The following is a 16,417-nucleotide window of genomic DNA, read 5'->3' on the forward strand; positions in this document are numbered from 1 at the left end:
AAAAATGATCGCTAACTGAGAGTACTGTCAACTATGCTGTCTATCGCTATATTGTGACAAAAGTTTTGAATAAATTAACTCAATAGAACAAGCCAGTTATTGCTATTGTAGTAATCTGTGATTTTTAAATCAGAATGTCTGACACCGCTGACGGAAATAGTGAAGAAAGTAGCTCCTCTGAAGAAGAGAAAGACAGAAACATAAAGCCCAACATAGATGGGAGACCTGATTGGAAGAATCTTCCAGCTCTACATGAAAATGATGACGATGAAGAAACTGCAGAATTGAGTCCACCTGCTACCCATATTAATGGCTTGGAACACAAGCATAGTCATGAAGATGATGATTATGATGAGGAAGTTACTGGAGATGATGACAGTGTTCCAACCATACACTTCACACACACCGTGGAACCAAAAAGAGTTAGTATTTATAATTTTTCAGCCTCAAATTTTTAATCTCCTTTAGTGTTCATTTCAGCATTAGACAGTTTAAAAAGCTCAAAAAAGCCTGTACCATTTATTTTCAAAAGCCTCATTAAACATAATATAGAAATATAAGAGAATATAAAAACATAAGAAATAGGAGCAGGAGTAGACCATATGGCCCCTCATATGGCTGATCTTCGACCTCAACTCCACTTACCTGCCCGATCCCCATATCCCTTGATTCCCCTAGAGTCCAAAAATCTATCTATCTCAGCCTTGAATATACTCAACGATTCAGCATTCACAGCCCTCTGGGGCAGAGAATTCCAAAGATTCACAACCCTCAGTGAATTTTTTTTACTCATCTCAGCCCTAAAAGGCCGACCCCTTATCCTGAGACTATGCCCCTAGTTCTAGACTCTCCAGCCAGGGGAAATAATCTCTCCACATCTACCCTGTCAATCCCCCTCAGAATCTTATACGTTTCAGTGAGATCACCTCTCATTCTTCTAAACTCCAGAGAGCATAGGCTCATTCTCTCCTTGTAGGACAGCCCTCTCATCCCAGGAATCAATCTAGTGAACCTTTGTTGCACCGCCGCTAAGTCAAGTATATCCTTCCTCAGATAAGACGACCAAAACTGCACAGTACTCCAGGTGTGGTCTCGCGAAAGCCCTGTACAATTGTAGTAAGACTTCCTCACCTACTCCAACCCCCTGCAGTAAAGGCCAACATGCCGTTATATGATTTCATTGAATGCACTTTTTTAAGCTATTGGTAAAGCCAGCAATTTGGAATTTTAAAAATTACAGAGCAGAACTGTATGTAAACAGGACACTCTTTCTGTTATTTATTTATTATGCCACAATTTATTCTAAAGTGGGAACATGGTTTCAAGCATCAGAATTGTTACCAAGCTGAAAACTCATTTACCTGTACAACATTTCCATTAAGTTGAGCACAATTGGTGTCAAAAACATACATCTGTTTCGCAGGTTTTTGGAGACTAGGGTAATATATTTTATTTCCCTGTTTTATTGGTTGCTGTGCTGCAACTTTCTCATCACACTTTTTTCATCAAACCTACCTTTGAGGACTGATTAAAGTAACAACTTGATTTATTTTCCCCCATGAAACATGTATTACTTGGATCGCAATATCAAGTAAAGCTTATTTTATGAGGGAAAATACTGTCCATGTAACATTTCACATGGAGCTTCATGAAATTTCTTCCTCTATTATAAATGTTTTTGAATGTGGTGCAGTGCATTGGAATTGAAACTATCAGCACTGATTGGGATATGCAGTTGCAACTCCCCACGCAGTTAGTTACTGAACTCAGCTGTGCTTTAATGAAGTGGCACCAGTTGAACAGTTGGTACCTTCCTAGAAATGGGAGGGAAGATAGTTAATTCACCAAAGAGTGCTCACGCTCCCCTTCAAAGAACAACACAGCTGAGGGCTTAGGAGAAAGTTGACTGCTCCATTTGCTTTACATTATCGAGTGCACCTTGTGTATAGACTAATTGGATGCCAGCCTTCTGGATGGGCTTCTCTTGTGCATTCAATTTCATAAATCAAAAATGTAGTAAAATTAAAAGGTTGAAGTAAATCCTATAGGGCTGATTTTCCTCAATCTTCCCATTTCCCTGGGCGCAAAGATCAGGCAAAAGGGAGAGAGTCCTGATTTTCTGGGTCTCCCCACTATATATTTCCCCAGGATATCTGGGGCTTTCCTAAGTGGTGGCGTTGGAGCTATCCGTGGCTAAGTAAAGTAATAAAGGATAGTATCCGACTGAAAACAAGGGCATATAAAGTAGCCAAATCTAGTGGGAGGATAGAAGATTGGGAAGCATTTAAAAGCCAGCAAAGAATAACTAGAAGATAGATTATGAAAGTAAACTAGCAAAAAATATAAAAACAGATAGCAAGAGTTTCTACAGTTATATAAAAGAAAAAGGGTGGCTAAAGTGAATGTTGGTCCCTTAGAGGACGAGACCGGGAAATTAATGGTGGGAAACATGGAGATGGCAGAAACGCTGAACAAATATTTTGTATCAGTCTTTACAGTAGAGGACACTAAAAATATCCCAACACTGGACAAACAGGGGGCTATGGGGGGAGGAGCTAAACACGATTAAAATCACTAAGGAGGTGGTACTCGGTAAGATAATGGGACTAAAGGCGGATAAATCCCCTGGACCTGATGGCTTACATCCTAGGGTCTTGAGAGAAGTAGCAGTAGGGATTGTGGATGCATTGGTGGTAATTTTCCAAAACTCCCTGGATTCAGGAAAGGTCCCAGCAGATTGGAAAACTGCTAATGTAATGCCCTTATTTAAAAAGGGAGGCAGACAAAAGGCTGGAAACTATAGACCAGTTAGCCTAGCATCTGGTTGGTAAAATGTTGGAGTCCATTATTAAGGAAGCAGTAACAGGACATTTGGATAAGCATAATTTAATCGGACAGAGTCAGCATGGTTTTACGAAGGGGAAGTCATGTTTGACAAATTTGCTCGATTTCTTTGAGGACGTAACAAACAGGGTGGATAAAGGGGAACCAGTGGATGTGGTGTATTTGGACTTCCAAAAGGCATTTGACAAGGTGCCACACAAAAGATTACTGCACAAGATAAAAAAAATCACAGGATTGGGGGCAATATACTGGCATGGGTGGAAGATTGGCTATCTAACAGAAAACAGAGTTGGGATAAATGTTTCATTCTCGGGTTGGCAATCAGTAACTAGTGGTGTTCCGCAGGGGTCAGTGCTGGGACCCCAACTCTTTACAATCTATATTAATGATTTGGAGGAAGGAACCGAGTGCAACGTATCCAAGTTTGCCGACGATACAAAGATAGGAGGGAAAGCAGTGAGTGAGGAGGACATAAAAAACCTGCAAAAGGACATAGACAGGCTGGGTGAGTGGGCAAAAATTTGGCAGATGGAATATAATGTTGGAAAGTGTGAGGTTATGCACTTTGGCAGAAAAAATCAAAGAGCAAGTTATTATCTAAATGGAGAGAAACTGCAAAGTGCTACAGTACAAAGGGATCTGGGGGTCCTGGTGCATGAAACACAGAAGGTTAGTATGCAGGTACAGCAGGTGATCAGGAAGGCCAATGGAATCTTGGCTTTTATTGCAAGGGGGATGGAGTATAAAAGCAGGGAAGTCTTGCTGCAGTTATACAGGGTACTGGCGAGGCCACACCTGGAATACTGCATACAGTTTTGGTTTCCATATTTAAGAAAAGATATACTTGCTCTCGAGGCAGTTCAGAGAAGGTTCACTCGGTTGATTCCGAAGATGAGGGGGTTAACTTATGAGGAAAGGTTGAGTAGGTTGGGCCTCTACTCATTGGAATTCAGAAGAATGAGAGGCGATCTTATCGAAACATAAGATTGTGAGGGGGCTTGATCGGGTGGATGTGGTGAGGATGTTTCCACTGATGGGTGAGACTAGAACTAGGGGGCATAATCTTAGAATAAGGGGCTGCCCTTTCAAAACTGAGATGAGGAGAAACTTCACTGAGAGGGTAGTAAATCTATGGAATTTGCTACCTGAGAGTTGTGGAAGCTGCGACATTAAATAAATTTAAAACGGAGATAGACAGTTTCCTAGCTGATAAGGGAATAAGGGGTTACGGGGAGAGGGCAGGGAAGTGGACGTGAGCTTAAGTTCGGATCAGCCATGATCCTATTGAATGGTGGAGCAGGCCCGAGGGGCCATATGGCCTACTCCTGCTCCTACTTCTTATGTTCTTATGGCCTGCCCCATAGATTCCCGCATTCTTGGGCCGGCCAAATAGAGCCAGAAGGCTCCAGTCTCCGCGGCCCGAGAAGCTTAAATTTTGTGCCCTTCTCCTAGCGCTAGGCCCTGCCCTGGGGTTGCCACCCAGGCCCTGCCCTGGGGTTGCCACCCAGGCCATACCTATGCTCCTGTCCAGCATCACATTAAAAAAAGCTGTTTTAAGGAGAGTTCAAGAACATTTTGTGTGGTGCTAGTCTTCAAAAATACCTGAGATAAGTGTGTGTTTAGTTAATATAAATCCAGTATTTACTCAGTTGAATGCAAAGAATTGTGATAGTAATACAATCCTAGCAGTTTCGGCACAGGAGGATGCCTTTAGGCCGATTGGGTCTGTGCTGGTGCTAACTTTACATTAGAGCTATCTACTCTAATCCCACTTCTCTGCTTTTTCACCATGTCCTTTTTGTATTTTTCTTCAAGTGTTTGTTCAATTCCTTCTTGAATTTTTTAGTTCTGATTTTATAACGATTTTTTTTCTAAAGAAGCAAAATCTTGCTTTTCAGTTAATTGTTGTAAACTATAGATCCTGATCCAATATTTTTTCCTCTGTTATCACTTAAAAAAGCACGAGCACAATCTGAAACAAAATCGATTCAAAAATTGTGCCAATTGAGTCAGTGCTTAGTGTGTTTTTAGTTCAAGTTCAGTATAAATTTGCAGTCTATTACTTCCTTGGTTTTATCCAGTGATTTATTGTTATGTGACTTTAACTGGGAAGCCAGGGAAGCAACAGCAGAAACCTTGAAAATAGTATGATGTAGCCCACAGGTGTTTACTGTACTTTTTCTTTATCTTAAGGTAAAGCCAGTTCAAATGCTGCTTGTAATTTTGGTCTGAGAATAGTTACTAAATAGCAGTTATTTAAATAATCTAATACTTTGAGAATTGTTGTAAATTTTATTGGATTTTTAATACAGAGAAAGAAGTGTTCTATACAGGTTTCCTTTACCATTATCACCATATTATTGACACAGATATATTTAATATTTAGGAAATTCAATGGAAATCTAAAAACATTAATTATTCAGTTGTACTTTCATGTAGACGCACTAAGTTTACATTTTGCCTTGAGGTCTTATTTTTATGTTCTTAATGGTTTCTCAGCCATGTACCTTTTGAAATTGTATATTTCCAGGTAAGAATAAACACTGGCAAGAACACAACCTTAAAATTCAGTGAAAAGAAGGAAGAGGCCAAGCGTAAAAGGAAAAACAGCACTGGCAATGGAAACTCCACTCCAGAGCTGCCAAATATCAAAACTCCTGCGGATATTTACAGGTACTTCTAATTTGCCAAATTTCTAAATGCCAAGTTCTCATTTTAGCCTAGTTTTTCTTAATTTGTTATGCCATTTTTATATCATAAGCTCAGTTGCTTTATTTTTGTTGTAGACTTTTTGTTGATGTTATAAATGGAGAATACATTCCTCGTAAATCCATTCTGAAGTCACGCAGTCGAGAGAACAGTGTATGTAGTGATACAAGTGAGAGTAGCACAACAGAGTTTGAAGACAGGCGGTGTACCTTACGATCTCTGAGTCATGAAGAAGCAATACACAGTGATGCTAGTGAATGCAGCATTTTGGAAGAAGAGGAAAATATTTCTAGTAAACCTCTTCCTTGGTCTAGCTCATTTGAGGTAAGAGGTGATGCTTGTTTTGTATTTTGTTTTCATGATTTGCTCAATTTTCTTGGCGAACTTACTACTAGTATACTTGCCTGCAACTTAATTACCACAATATTTATGTATCTATAAAGGCTGTCCCTAGGTGCTGGTTCACTGCAGAGTTTATGCCATGAATAAGTAAAGATCTGGTAATGCAACGGTCTTCCTAATGAGCAATGTTACATATGTAACATTAGTGGCCAGTAGCACCATGTCGGAAATGTAGGAGGATAGTAACAGAATTCAGGAGGACATAGACTGACTGGTGAAACGGACAGACACATGGCAGATGAAATTTTTACACAGAGAAGTGTGAATTGACTCATTTTGTTAGGAAGAATGGGGAGAGGCAATGTAAACTAAAATGGTACAATTTTAAAGGGAGTGCAGGAACAGAGATCTGGGGGTGTACGTATACAAGTCTTTGAAGGTGCCAGGACAAGTTAAAATGGCTGTTAAAATGGAATAGGGAATCCTTGGCTTTGTAAATAAGGTACAGGAAACTTTCGTTTAAACGGCATCTAAATATCCGGAATCCTCTATTAACCGGCAAAATTCTCGCTCCGAAAACAACACCTCAATAACCGGCAATGTTGCCGAGTCCGAGTCTCCAGCGGTGGCCGAGTTAGTCAGTGGGGGTAGTTCTCCAAACTGTCACTACTCGGCCTCTTGGCGCTATCGGAAGTCGGAACACCTCAAAAACCCTGCAACAGGAGTCTGACTCTCCCACGCTGCCGGTAGTCTCTTCTGATTCGCCATTTTTCAGGGGTACAGTACTGTGTGTCTCCCACGCTGCTGGTACTCATTGGATTGCATTGTGGAAATCCCAAAAGTTGGTCCAACCAAAAGGAAGAGAGTGGTGTTAACTTTAAAACAGAAAATCGATGTATGCCAATGACTAGAAAAGGGAGAGAAGCGTATCAACATGAATGAATTCAAAATCGGTTCGTCAACAATCTACGACATCAAATCGCAGAAGGATAAGCTGCTCAAGTTTTATTCAAGCTCGGAGACATCTAAGAGTGTAGAGAAATGGTGTACGCTTCGTAAGCCTAAGCTTGAAGAGCTGGATACCGTGCTTTGAGTGGTTTTCTCTTAAGCGTTCAGAGGGTGTTCCGATTTCCAGACCCATGCTAATCGAAAAAGCGAAGGATTTCTACGCAAAGATGGAGCTCACTGACAAGTGTGCTTTCTCTGATGGATGGCGAACGTGCTTCAAGGTACGGCACGGGATACGACGACTTGATATTTCCGGGGAGAAGAAATCAGCTGATCACGACGCCGCAGAAGAATACTGCGATTATTTCAATCGGATTGTGCAGCAACATGATTTGTCGCCAGCGCAGCTATACAATGCCGATGAAACTGGCTTATTTTGGAGGTTTTTGCCAGAATCAATGCTTGCTGCGGCTAGTGAGGCTAGTGCTTCAGGTTACAAGAAAAATAAAGATCGTGTAACCGTGCTAACGTGCGAACGCTGCTGGATCACACCTGTAGTGCCCGTGTGTAGATAAAGATACTGAAGACAGGAGTTGGTTCATAGGTATTTACTAAGCAAGTCTGGGGGGGGTTTCTAAAGGATATACACAATACACAGGCTTATATAGCCCAAGTGGCAATTACCGGCATTACGCACACCTGGGGCTCTTAAAGGCACATACACCATAATTGCTCTTAAAGGCACATACACCACAATTCCTCCCCTTCTAGCTAACTAGTACATCATATTTTAAGTAATTATTAATTACATGTTATATGCAAAATAATATACATTGCTGTATTAATTAATTATAAGTTAGTCTCTCAGGAGGCTTCCTGACTCGGTCCAGATAACGCCTCGGGGGTGTAGTAGTTTCTGGTGGTGTAGTAGGTTCTTCTGGCAAGGCTGATTCGGCTTGAAGGCCAGTGTCGGGTTCATCGGGCTCCAGTATCACCGGATCGGAGGTAGATATGGGTATCTCTACTTCATCGTTAGATGTATAGAGTGGTGGTGTAGGTTGTCCCTTTTCAGATGACTTGATGATTTGGTCAGCATGGCGCCTTATTATGCTGTCTCAGATGTCCACGGTATACATCAGTGGTCCTAATCGTGTGCAGATAGTTCCAGGCTGCCATTTCTCGGTACAGTAGTCCCGGGCCAAAACCGGTTGGCCTATCTGGAAGGCCCTAGTTGGCCTTTCATTCATGCCCTGAAACTGCCGGTTCTCCACGTCCCTTCGGATGTTGGGCTTGACCAAATCCAGCCGGCATCTTGGGTTTCTATTGTAGAACATCATGGCGGGAGTTTGGTTAGTAACCATATGCGTTGCATTCCTATATGCAAATAAGAAGTTATCCACCTTTTGCTGAAGTTTTATGTCTTCATTACCCATGGCCTTGATGGCCTTCTTGAAGGTCTGGACAAACCTTTCAGCCAATCCATTGGTGGCGGGATGGTATGGGGCGGACGTGTAGTGCTTTACCCCATTGTTCTTTAAGAACTTTCTGAATTCTTCGGACACAAATTGCGGTCCATTATCAGAACATATCTGCTCCGGCAGCCCATTCCTGGCAAATATGGTCCTTAATACTGTGATGGTTTTTTCCGTGGTGGTGGAGGACATCTTTATTACCTCCGGCCACTTGGAGTGTGCATCAACTGCGATTAAGAACATTGAGTCCATAAATGGACCAGCAAAGTCGATGTGCACCCTTTGCCAGGGAGATGAGGGCCACTCCCATGGATGTAGAGGGGCCTGTGGCGGAGCATTTTGGACCTTCTGACATCCTAGGCAGCTCTTGGTCATGTCTTCGATGTCTCCATCGATACCTGGCCACCATACAAACGCCCTAGCTAGGTTCTTCATTTTCACTCCACCCAGATGTTCCTCGTGAAGCTCCTTTAGCACTTTATCCTGGAGTTTGGGTGGAATCACCACTCTGGATCCACACATCAAGGTTCCTCGGCACACTGACAGCTGTTCTCCTCTTTGCGAGAATGCTGGCAACAGTGGTTCGCCATGTGCTGGCCATCCCTTCATTGTTAAATCGTAGACCCGTGAGAGAGTAGGGTCATTTCTGGTCTCCCTTTCAATGGCAGAATTTGTCACCGGTAGACATTCCACTATGGTAGAGTGGAATGTCTCTACTGGGTCTACTGTAGGTGCCTCTTCTATCGTTGGCAACGGTAGGCGTGATAAACCGTCAGCATTCCCATGCTGTTTTGACCCTTTGTATTCAATGTTGTATTGGTGTGCCCCTAGAAAAAGGGACCACCTCTGTAGTCTTTGTGCCGTCATAATGGGGACACCTTTTTTAGGGTTGAATATGGAGATGAGGGGTTGATGGTCAGTCAGCAAGGTAAATTTTTGTCCGTGTAGGTAATGGTTGAATTTCTTCACTCCCCATACCAGGCTGAGTGCTTCCCTGTCTATCTGGGCATAGTTACGCTCAGCTGAGTTCAATGAGCGTGACGCAAAAGCTATCGGCCGTTCCGAGCCATCAGGGAATCTATGGGACAATACCGCTCCTATGCCGTAAGGGGATGCATCGCACGCCAGTCTGATTGGTAGTGATGGGTTGTAATGAGCCAAAATTTCCTCGGATGTGATTAAGTCTTTACATTTATGGAAGGCACGTTTACAGTCTTCGTTCCATTTCCAAATCACTCCTGTCTGTAGAAGATCATTAAGAGGGTGTAGAATAGTTGATAAGTTCGGTAAAAATTTATGATAGTAATTTATTAATCCCAGGAATGACCTTAATTGTGAAACATTTTCAGGTGCTGGGGCTTTTATAACTGCTTCAATTTTTTCAGGTGACTTATGCAACCCTTCCTTATTAATTATGTGGCCACAATATGATGTCTGATTTTGGAAAAATTCGCACTTGGGGCGATTTGCTCGTAGGCCCCGTTCTTTCAGCCTAGTGAGCACCTGCTCCAAATTGGCAAGGTGCTCGTTGTCGTTTTCTCCTGTTATAAGGATGTCGTCTAGGTAGCATTGAGTCCCCGGAATCCCTTGCAGGACTTGCTCCATAGCTCTTTGCCAGATAGCTGGAGCTGATGCTATTCCAAAAACCAGTCGATTGTACTGGTACAGGCCTTTGTGTGTGTTTATTGTGAGATACTTTTTAGAGGTCTCCTCAACCTCCATCTGTAGATATGCCTGTGCCAAGTCAATTTTTGTGAAACGTTTCCCTCCGGATAGTGAGGCGAAAATATCTTCTATCCTCGGAAGAGGATACTGTACCGTGTGAAGGACCGGGTTTACAGTCACCTTAAAGTCCCCACAGATGCGAATTTTTTTCTGTTCCTCAGAGTTATTTTTCAATGTTTTTTTCATGACTGGAACGATGGGTGTTGCCCATTCGCTCCAATCTATTTTGGATAATACGCCTGCCTTTTCCAAATTCTTCAGCTCTGCCTCGACTGCCGGACGTATTGCGTATGGCACCGGTCTTGCCTTAAAAAATTTTGGAATTGCTGTATCTTCCACTTTTATTGAGGCGGTGATGCCTTTCAAGGTTCCTAGTTTCTCTTGAAACACTTCTTTGGCGTTGGCCAAGATGTCTTTTAATCGTTCAGGTATGATGTCATCATTGTTTTTTTCCTTACTGGTCACCGTCAGTGCCTGAATGGAGTGCCAGTCTAAACGTATCTTCCTTATCCATTCACGTCCCAACAACGGTGGACCACCATCTTGTAGAATGTATAAATACAACTTTTGTATTTCTTTGCCGTTTTATACCACAGGCACCCTTATTTTTCCTTTGGGGTAGACTTTCTGCCCCGTATATGTTTTTAAGATAATGGATGTGTCTTTTAGAGGTATATGCGAAAATAGCCTCTCGTAATCTCGTCGATTTATTACGGTTAGAGCTGATCCTGTATCTAGCTCCATTTTAACTGGGGACCCTGCTATTGTGAGGGTAACCCAAATGGTTTGGTAATCCTCTTTGGCAAGTACATTATATAATTTGAGACAGCTTAGTCTCTTGTTTCCGGAGTCGCTATCGCTATTCTGGTCTTCGGAGCTACTGTCCGCCATCATTTGTACCTTCCTGTACTTTTCTCTATTGATTTTTTGTTTTCTGTCAGTGGATTTATTTTGTCCAGATTGGCATACCCGTGCAATGTGTCCAATCTTACCACATTGCCTGCATGCTTTGCCCTTGAACCAGCAGTCCCTCTGGTTATGGGTGGATCTGCCGCAGCGATAACATCTTCCGAACTCCTGTGTCATTTTATGGGTGCCGAAGTCCTGTGTCTCTTGTTGTATCTCTGCAGCTCCTTTTGCTGCTGCTTCGTATGATACAGCCATACTGAAAGCTTTGTCCAATGTTAAATCTTTTTCAGAAAGCAGTCTTTTTTGTGTTCCTTCACTTAAGAGACCGCAAACAAATTTGTCTCGAAGATAATCCGATAGTCCTGCTCCGAATTGGCAGTACTTTGATAGCTTTCTTAATTCGGTTAGGTAATCAGCGTTACTTTCATTCTTGTGTTGATTTCTCTTGAAGAACTTGAATCATTCCACTATCAGCAGCGGTGTTGGGTTTAAATGCTCCTGCAGGGTATCAACAATTTCTTTAAAAGTCTTGTCCTTTGGTTTGGCTGGAGTGATTAAATTTCGTAACGGCCCGTATGTCTTCGCGCCCATTAAGTTCAGAAGTACTGAAGCTTTTTTTTCATCTGTTATTCCATTTGCAGTGCAATAAACCTCTACTCTTTCCACGTATGTGGTCCAATCTTCTATTTCGCCATCAAAAGCCTCAATATTACCAGATTTAGGCATTTCAGAAAAGATATGGCGCTTCCCGCGCTTTTTTTTTCTCTGTAGTAACGATATGGCGCTTCCCGCGCTTTCCCGCCGCTGCTACCGATAACAACGCTGTTTATTCACTGTTGGAGACTCGTTCCCGACGGAGGTCTAAACGCTGACCTGCTTGCCGCGCCGGCCGTCTCTCGAGTGCACCCTCCCAGTCCGTTATTGCTTGCCTCCGATTTCGCTGCCTGTCTCAGCTGTAGAGCCCACCGCTGGAGCGCCAGCCTGACGCCCAGGAAGGATTAGCGCAGTACCTGTCACCAGCTTGGCCAGCTGGTGAAACCACAGTTTCTCTTACTTCCTTGAGTCTTCTGGACGCTGGAGGAATCGATGTCCTTGAGGTGCTGCCGAATTGCAGATAAGTCCGTTTCCACTTCGTCGCCACTGTAGTGCCCGTGTGTAGATAAAGACACTGAAGACAGGAGTTGGTTCATAGGTATTTACTAAGCAAGTCTGGGGGGGGTTTCTAAAGGATATACACAATACACAGGCTTATATAGCCCAAGTGGCAATTACCGGCATTACGCACACCTGGGGCTCTTAAAGGCACATACACCATAATTGCTCTTAAAGGCACATACACCACAACACCGGGTTAAACTTCTCGTCATTGGGAAGTATAAAAATCCCTGTGCATTTAAGAATGTGAGGCACTTACCTGTTGAGTACAAAGCTCAAAGCAATGCTTGGATGGATAAGGAAATCTTTTCAAATTGGTTCCATCAAATTTTTGTTACATCTGTGAGGGAACATTTCCGTAGGATAGGGAAACCTGAAGATAGCAAATGCATTTTATTGCTTGATAATTGTAGAGCCCATCTGCATGAATCCGAGTTGGTTTCTGGAAATATTTTCACCATTTATTTGCCACCAAGTGTAACTTCTCTCATACAAACCATGGACCAGGGCGTTATCCAAAATCTCAAGTGTCGTTACAAGAAAGACTTCCTACGTAAACTGATAAGCCAAGATGACAATCTAGGTATTCACGCATTTCAGAAGGAATACAATCTTAAAGATGCCATCTTTAATGCTGCATGTTCCTGGAACTTGGTGAAAGGTCACACTTTGAGACAAGCCTGGTGCAAATTGTGGCCTTCTGTAATGTTTGCTGAAGGTTCTTCTTCAGAGGAGGAATTTCAAGGGTTCAATCTTCGTCCGAGGAGGACTACAGTAATGGAAATGGCTGGCATGGTGAAAAATGTAGGCCCAGCAAACCCTCTACGTCACCTCAGTGAACGTGATATTGAGCAGTGGGTTGATGCAGATAGAGAAGTTGCTGTTGTGCATTTGCTAAGTGATGATGAAATAATGGAGAATGTTTTGAATCCAAAGAAAGAAAAGGAAAGTGTGATGGAAACTGAAGAGGATGAGATTTCTGAAGAGAACAAGATTTCTTGGGCTAAAGCTGCAGAAGATTTTGTTTCATTACTTAAATTTGCTGAAAGCCATTCTTGCTATTCTGCCTAAGAAGTTATGCACCTCCATATTCTGCATTCCACCTTTCTACAAAGAAGGCAAGAGTCCACTAAGCAAGCAGACATCCGGGACATGTTTAGGAAAGCTTCCAAAAGAGTTGAAGCAGTGGAAGTGCCTGAAGAATCTGTTGAAGTGCATGATCCTGATGACCCAGCTGACGTGGATATTCCTGATGAACCAGTTGGCTTGCAATAAGTGTACAGTCAACCACCGTACTTTATACTGTACTGTACAATCGTTTATAAGTTTTGTTTTACTGTTAAGTAATTAAAGAGTTATGGATTACCATCAACTGGCAGTACTGTACTTAATCAAGCATCTTTCACCATCCATTTAACACAACATTCTGTAGGTGAGTACCCAATTACTGTATACTGCACATTTCTTGATTTTTTAATTTTTCTTTGTTAAAAATAGCCTGGGTAGATAACCCCCTCAGTCATCCGGAATTTTTGATAAACCGGCAACACGCCGGTCCCGTCGGTGCCGGATACCAAAAAGTTTCCTGTACAAGTAAAAACAAGTACAAAAACAAGGAAGTTATACTAAACTTTTATAAAACACTGGTTAGACCAATTCTGGGCACCACACTTTAGGAAGGATGTCAAGGCCTTGGAGAGGTTGCAGAGGAGATTTACTAGAATGGTACCCGGGATGAAAGTGGAGAGACTAGAGAAACTATGGTTGTTCTCTTTAGAGCAGAGAAAATCAAGGGAAGATATGATGAGGTGTTCAAAATCGTGCAGGGTTTTGTTGGAGTAAATAAGGAGAAACTGTTTCCAGTGGCAGAAAGGTTGGTAACTGTTTTAAGGTCATTAGCAAAAGAATCAGAGTCAACATGATGAAACAAAAAATTACGCAGCAAGCTGTTATGACCTAGAATGCACTGCCTGAAAGAGTGGTGGAAGCAGATTCAGCATTTTCTTTCAAAAGGGAATTTGATAAATACTTGCAGTGGGAAAAATTTGCATGGCAATGGGGAAAGCGCAGGGGAGTGGGACTAATTGGATAGCTCTTTCACCGAGCCAGTACAGGCACTATGGGCTAAATGGCCACCTTCTGTGCTGTATCATTCTGATTCTATGCGATCTGTTATCTTGATTTCTGTGAGTTTAGAAATTACTGTATGCATGTAAGATTCAAACTTGACTAATACCCTCTTGTGAACCACCAGTTGAGGAAAAGACGCTGTACAGTTCATGAGTGCTGGCAGCCCTTGGGTATGTCACCCAAGTGGCACATTCTTCATGTATGAACTTAGATAGTGACTACCTGTTGAACTGTGGGGAAGGGATCATAACAGCCTGATCCGGTCCATGTCGTAATCTGTCCACCCTTCCTTTTTTCCTTCCTTACTTGGTAGCAATCTTGAGTGAAAGGCTGACCTTTTTCCCCCAGCCTCCCTCCCTGCCTAGCTCAAGGTTTTGAAGCCAATTATAAGGTGCCCCATACATTACTTTGACTCCGATCACCCAACACTGAACAGAGACCAGGGATCATGCCTGGGACTTTCCTGATCTGTAAGGCTTATTACTATATTGAGGAGCAAATTTATACCCTGAACCACCTGACACAATACTCCCTTCCAGTCCCATTGCTGAAACTCACCCAGGTTATATTGCAGGATCGTTTCTACTTCAAAACTACCTTGCAATCTAAAGTTGCAAACAACAATTGTCCTACTAATGTCAGTACCTTATCCAGTGGTTGGGGAAGGTCCATATGGGAAAGCAGAAGTGAAGCTACTTTGCTACTATGTACAGAGGCTGGCAGGAGGGCTTAAGCCCATCAATGGTCATGTTTTTTGGTTCTTCCGACAAGCTGCTGTGTGCTAATGCGGCCATTGGAGATGGTGCTGCCATCATAAGCATGGGTCAAAATTATTAGTGTTTTTTGTACCACTAAGACAAATCTAAATAGTTGCCTCCAACAACTCTGACATACTGTTCTAGCGGCACACAGTTCACCTGTATAGTTTTGCATTGCTGGCCTGTATGAATCTTTCCCTTCACACATTAGCAAAGATCTGCAACCAGAATAATGAAAGCTATGATCTCAACTTTTGAATAGTTGGCGCTTGAGTTGCATGTCATAGTCAGCTGTAATTATTGTATGTAAAATCTTAATTAAAACATCTTACTAAATTGAATATACACACAATTAATATTTCTTATTTCTGATAGGCATTTTCAGGCACTGTAGTGGAAAAGGAGCCTATTTCACCTATGTTAATTCCACATCCTACTATTGCTCATCCTATCTTACCCACAATTCCTGAGAAGAAAGTGTCTGAGGAGGAAAGTTTTCTTGAAACTCCACAAGAGCTTCCAAAGAGGGTTTCAAAATTTAAAGCTGCCAGGATGCAGCAGAGAAAATGAACTTTCTTCAATACCGACTGTTTCATGTTTTGTGGCTGAAGTAAAACTTGATAAACAGGATCTTTGCACAATCCAGGTTTGCACAAAGTCCTGTTTGATTTCCTGTTGAAACATCTTTTTAAGACTTGTGTTTTTTCCAGTACATTAATAAGTTGAATGTTTGTTTCCAGAAAAAGAAATCTGAATGTGGAACTGATTTTATAAGATTTCCACAATGCAACATTTTCCAGCCATTCTTCAGTTCTGTTAGTTGGCCAATAAAGCAAGTTGCAGCCATATTTTTTTTCTTTATAAATTAGCTGTGTTTATTTTGACATACTGAATAGATAAAAACTACTGCAACTATCTTTTCTCAAACTGCAAACGTCCTATTTTGTGTACAATTCTTAAAAGGTCTTTGTAAAAGTGTTCACTGGAAATTGATAAGCTTCCATGTTCAAAAACATTTGTAAAATTGTGTTGTGCATTAGTCTCATTTTAATAAATTTTTGCATGACAAAGTATACCATGGTTCATTTAAAAAATAGTTGGGTGTTATTTTGTTGAGATATTACAACTATAGACCATATTGAATACTTGGGTATGATTTGCTACTGTTTACAATATATAATTGTATCTCTTCCCATTTTATGTGGGGTTTTGCTTTTTATAGCAGTAGCAGGTGCCAGTGAGATGCCAACTCTGGACATAGAGTGCATTAGACTAGTGGCAGGCTCTTAATGCAGCTAAAGGTCACTTGCGGCCCATTTCCCCAAGACCCAATCTATGCTGCTGCTCCAGTCTCCTTTCGCAACCACCTGGCTGTGGGATGTTAAGACAATAGGTCTTGCTGCATCTTAATGGAATTTTTAGTCC

The 16,417-nt window shown here is 42.0% G+C and overlaps 1 protein-coding gene across 2 annotated transcripts in view; it reads left to right on the forward strand.

Moving 5' to 3' along the window:
* The window catches only part of uri1 (URI1 prefoldin like chaperone), a 63,876-nt gene extending 47,811 nt beyond the window's left edge, over positions 1-16,065 (forward strand). For both annotated transcript variants that reach the window (XM_085991550.1, XM_085991551.1), the window contains exons 8-11: positions 134-422; positions 5,375-5,517; positions 5,631-5,877; positions 15,368-16,065. In XM_085991550.1, coding sequence (XP_085847676.1) covers positions 134-422; positions 5,375-5,517; positions 5,631-5,877; positions 15,368-15,562 — 874 coding nt within the window. In that variant the 3' untranslated portion in view covers positions 15,563-16,065. The remainder of the gene's footprint in view (positions 1-133; positions 423-5,374; positions 5,518-5,630; positions 5,878-15,367) is intronic.
* Positions 16,066-16,417: the final 352 nt, after the last annotated feature.

This window comes from Somniosus microcephalus, chromosome 6, assembly GCF_052327205.1.
Source record: "Somniosus microcephalus isolate GS21.2 chromosome 6, FLI_Smic_1.0, whole genome shotgun sequence".
Taxonomy (NCBI): domain Eukaryota; kingdom Metazoa; phylum Chordata; class Chondrichthyes; order Squaliformes; family Somniosidae; genus Somniosus; species Somniosus microcephalus.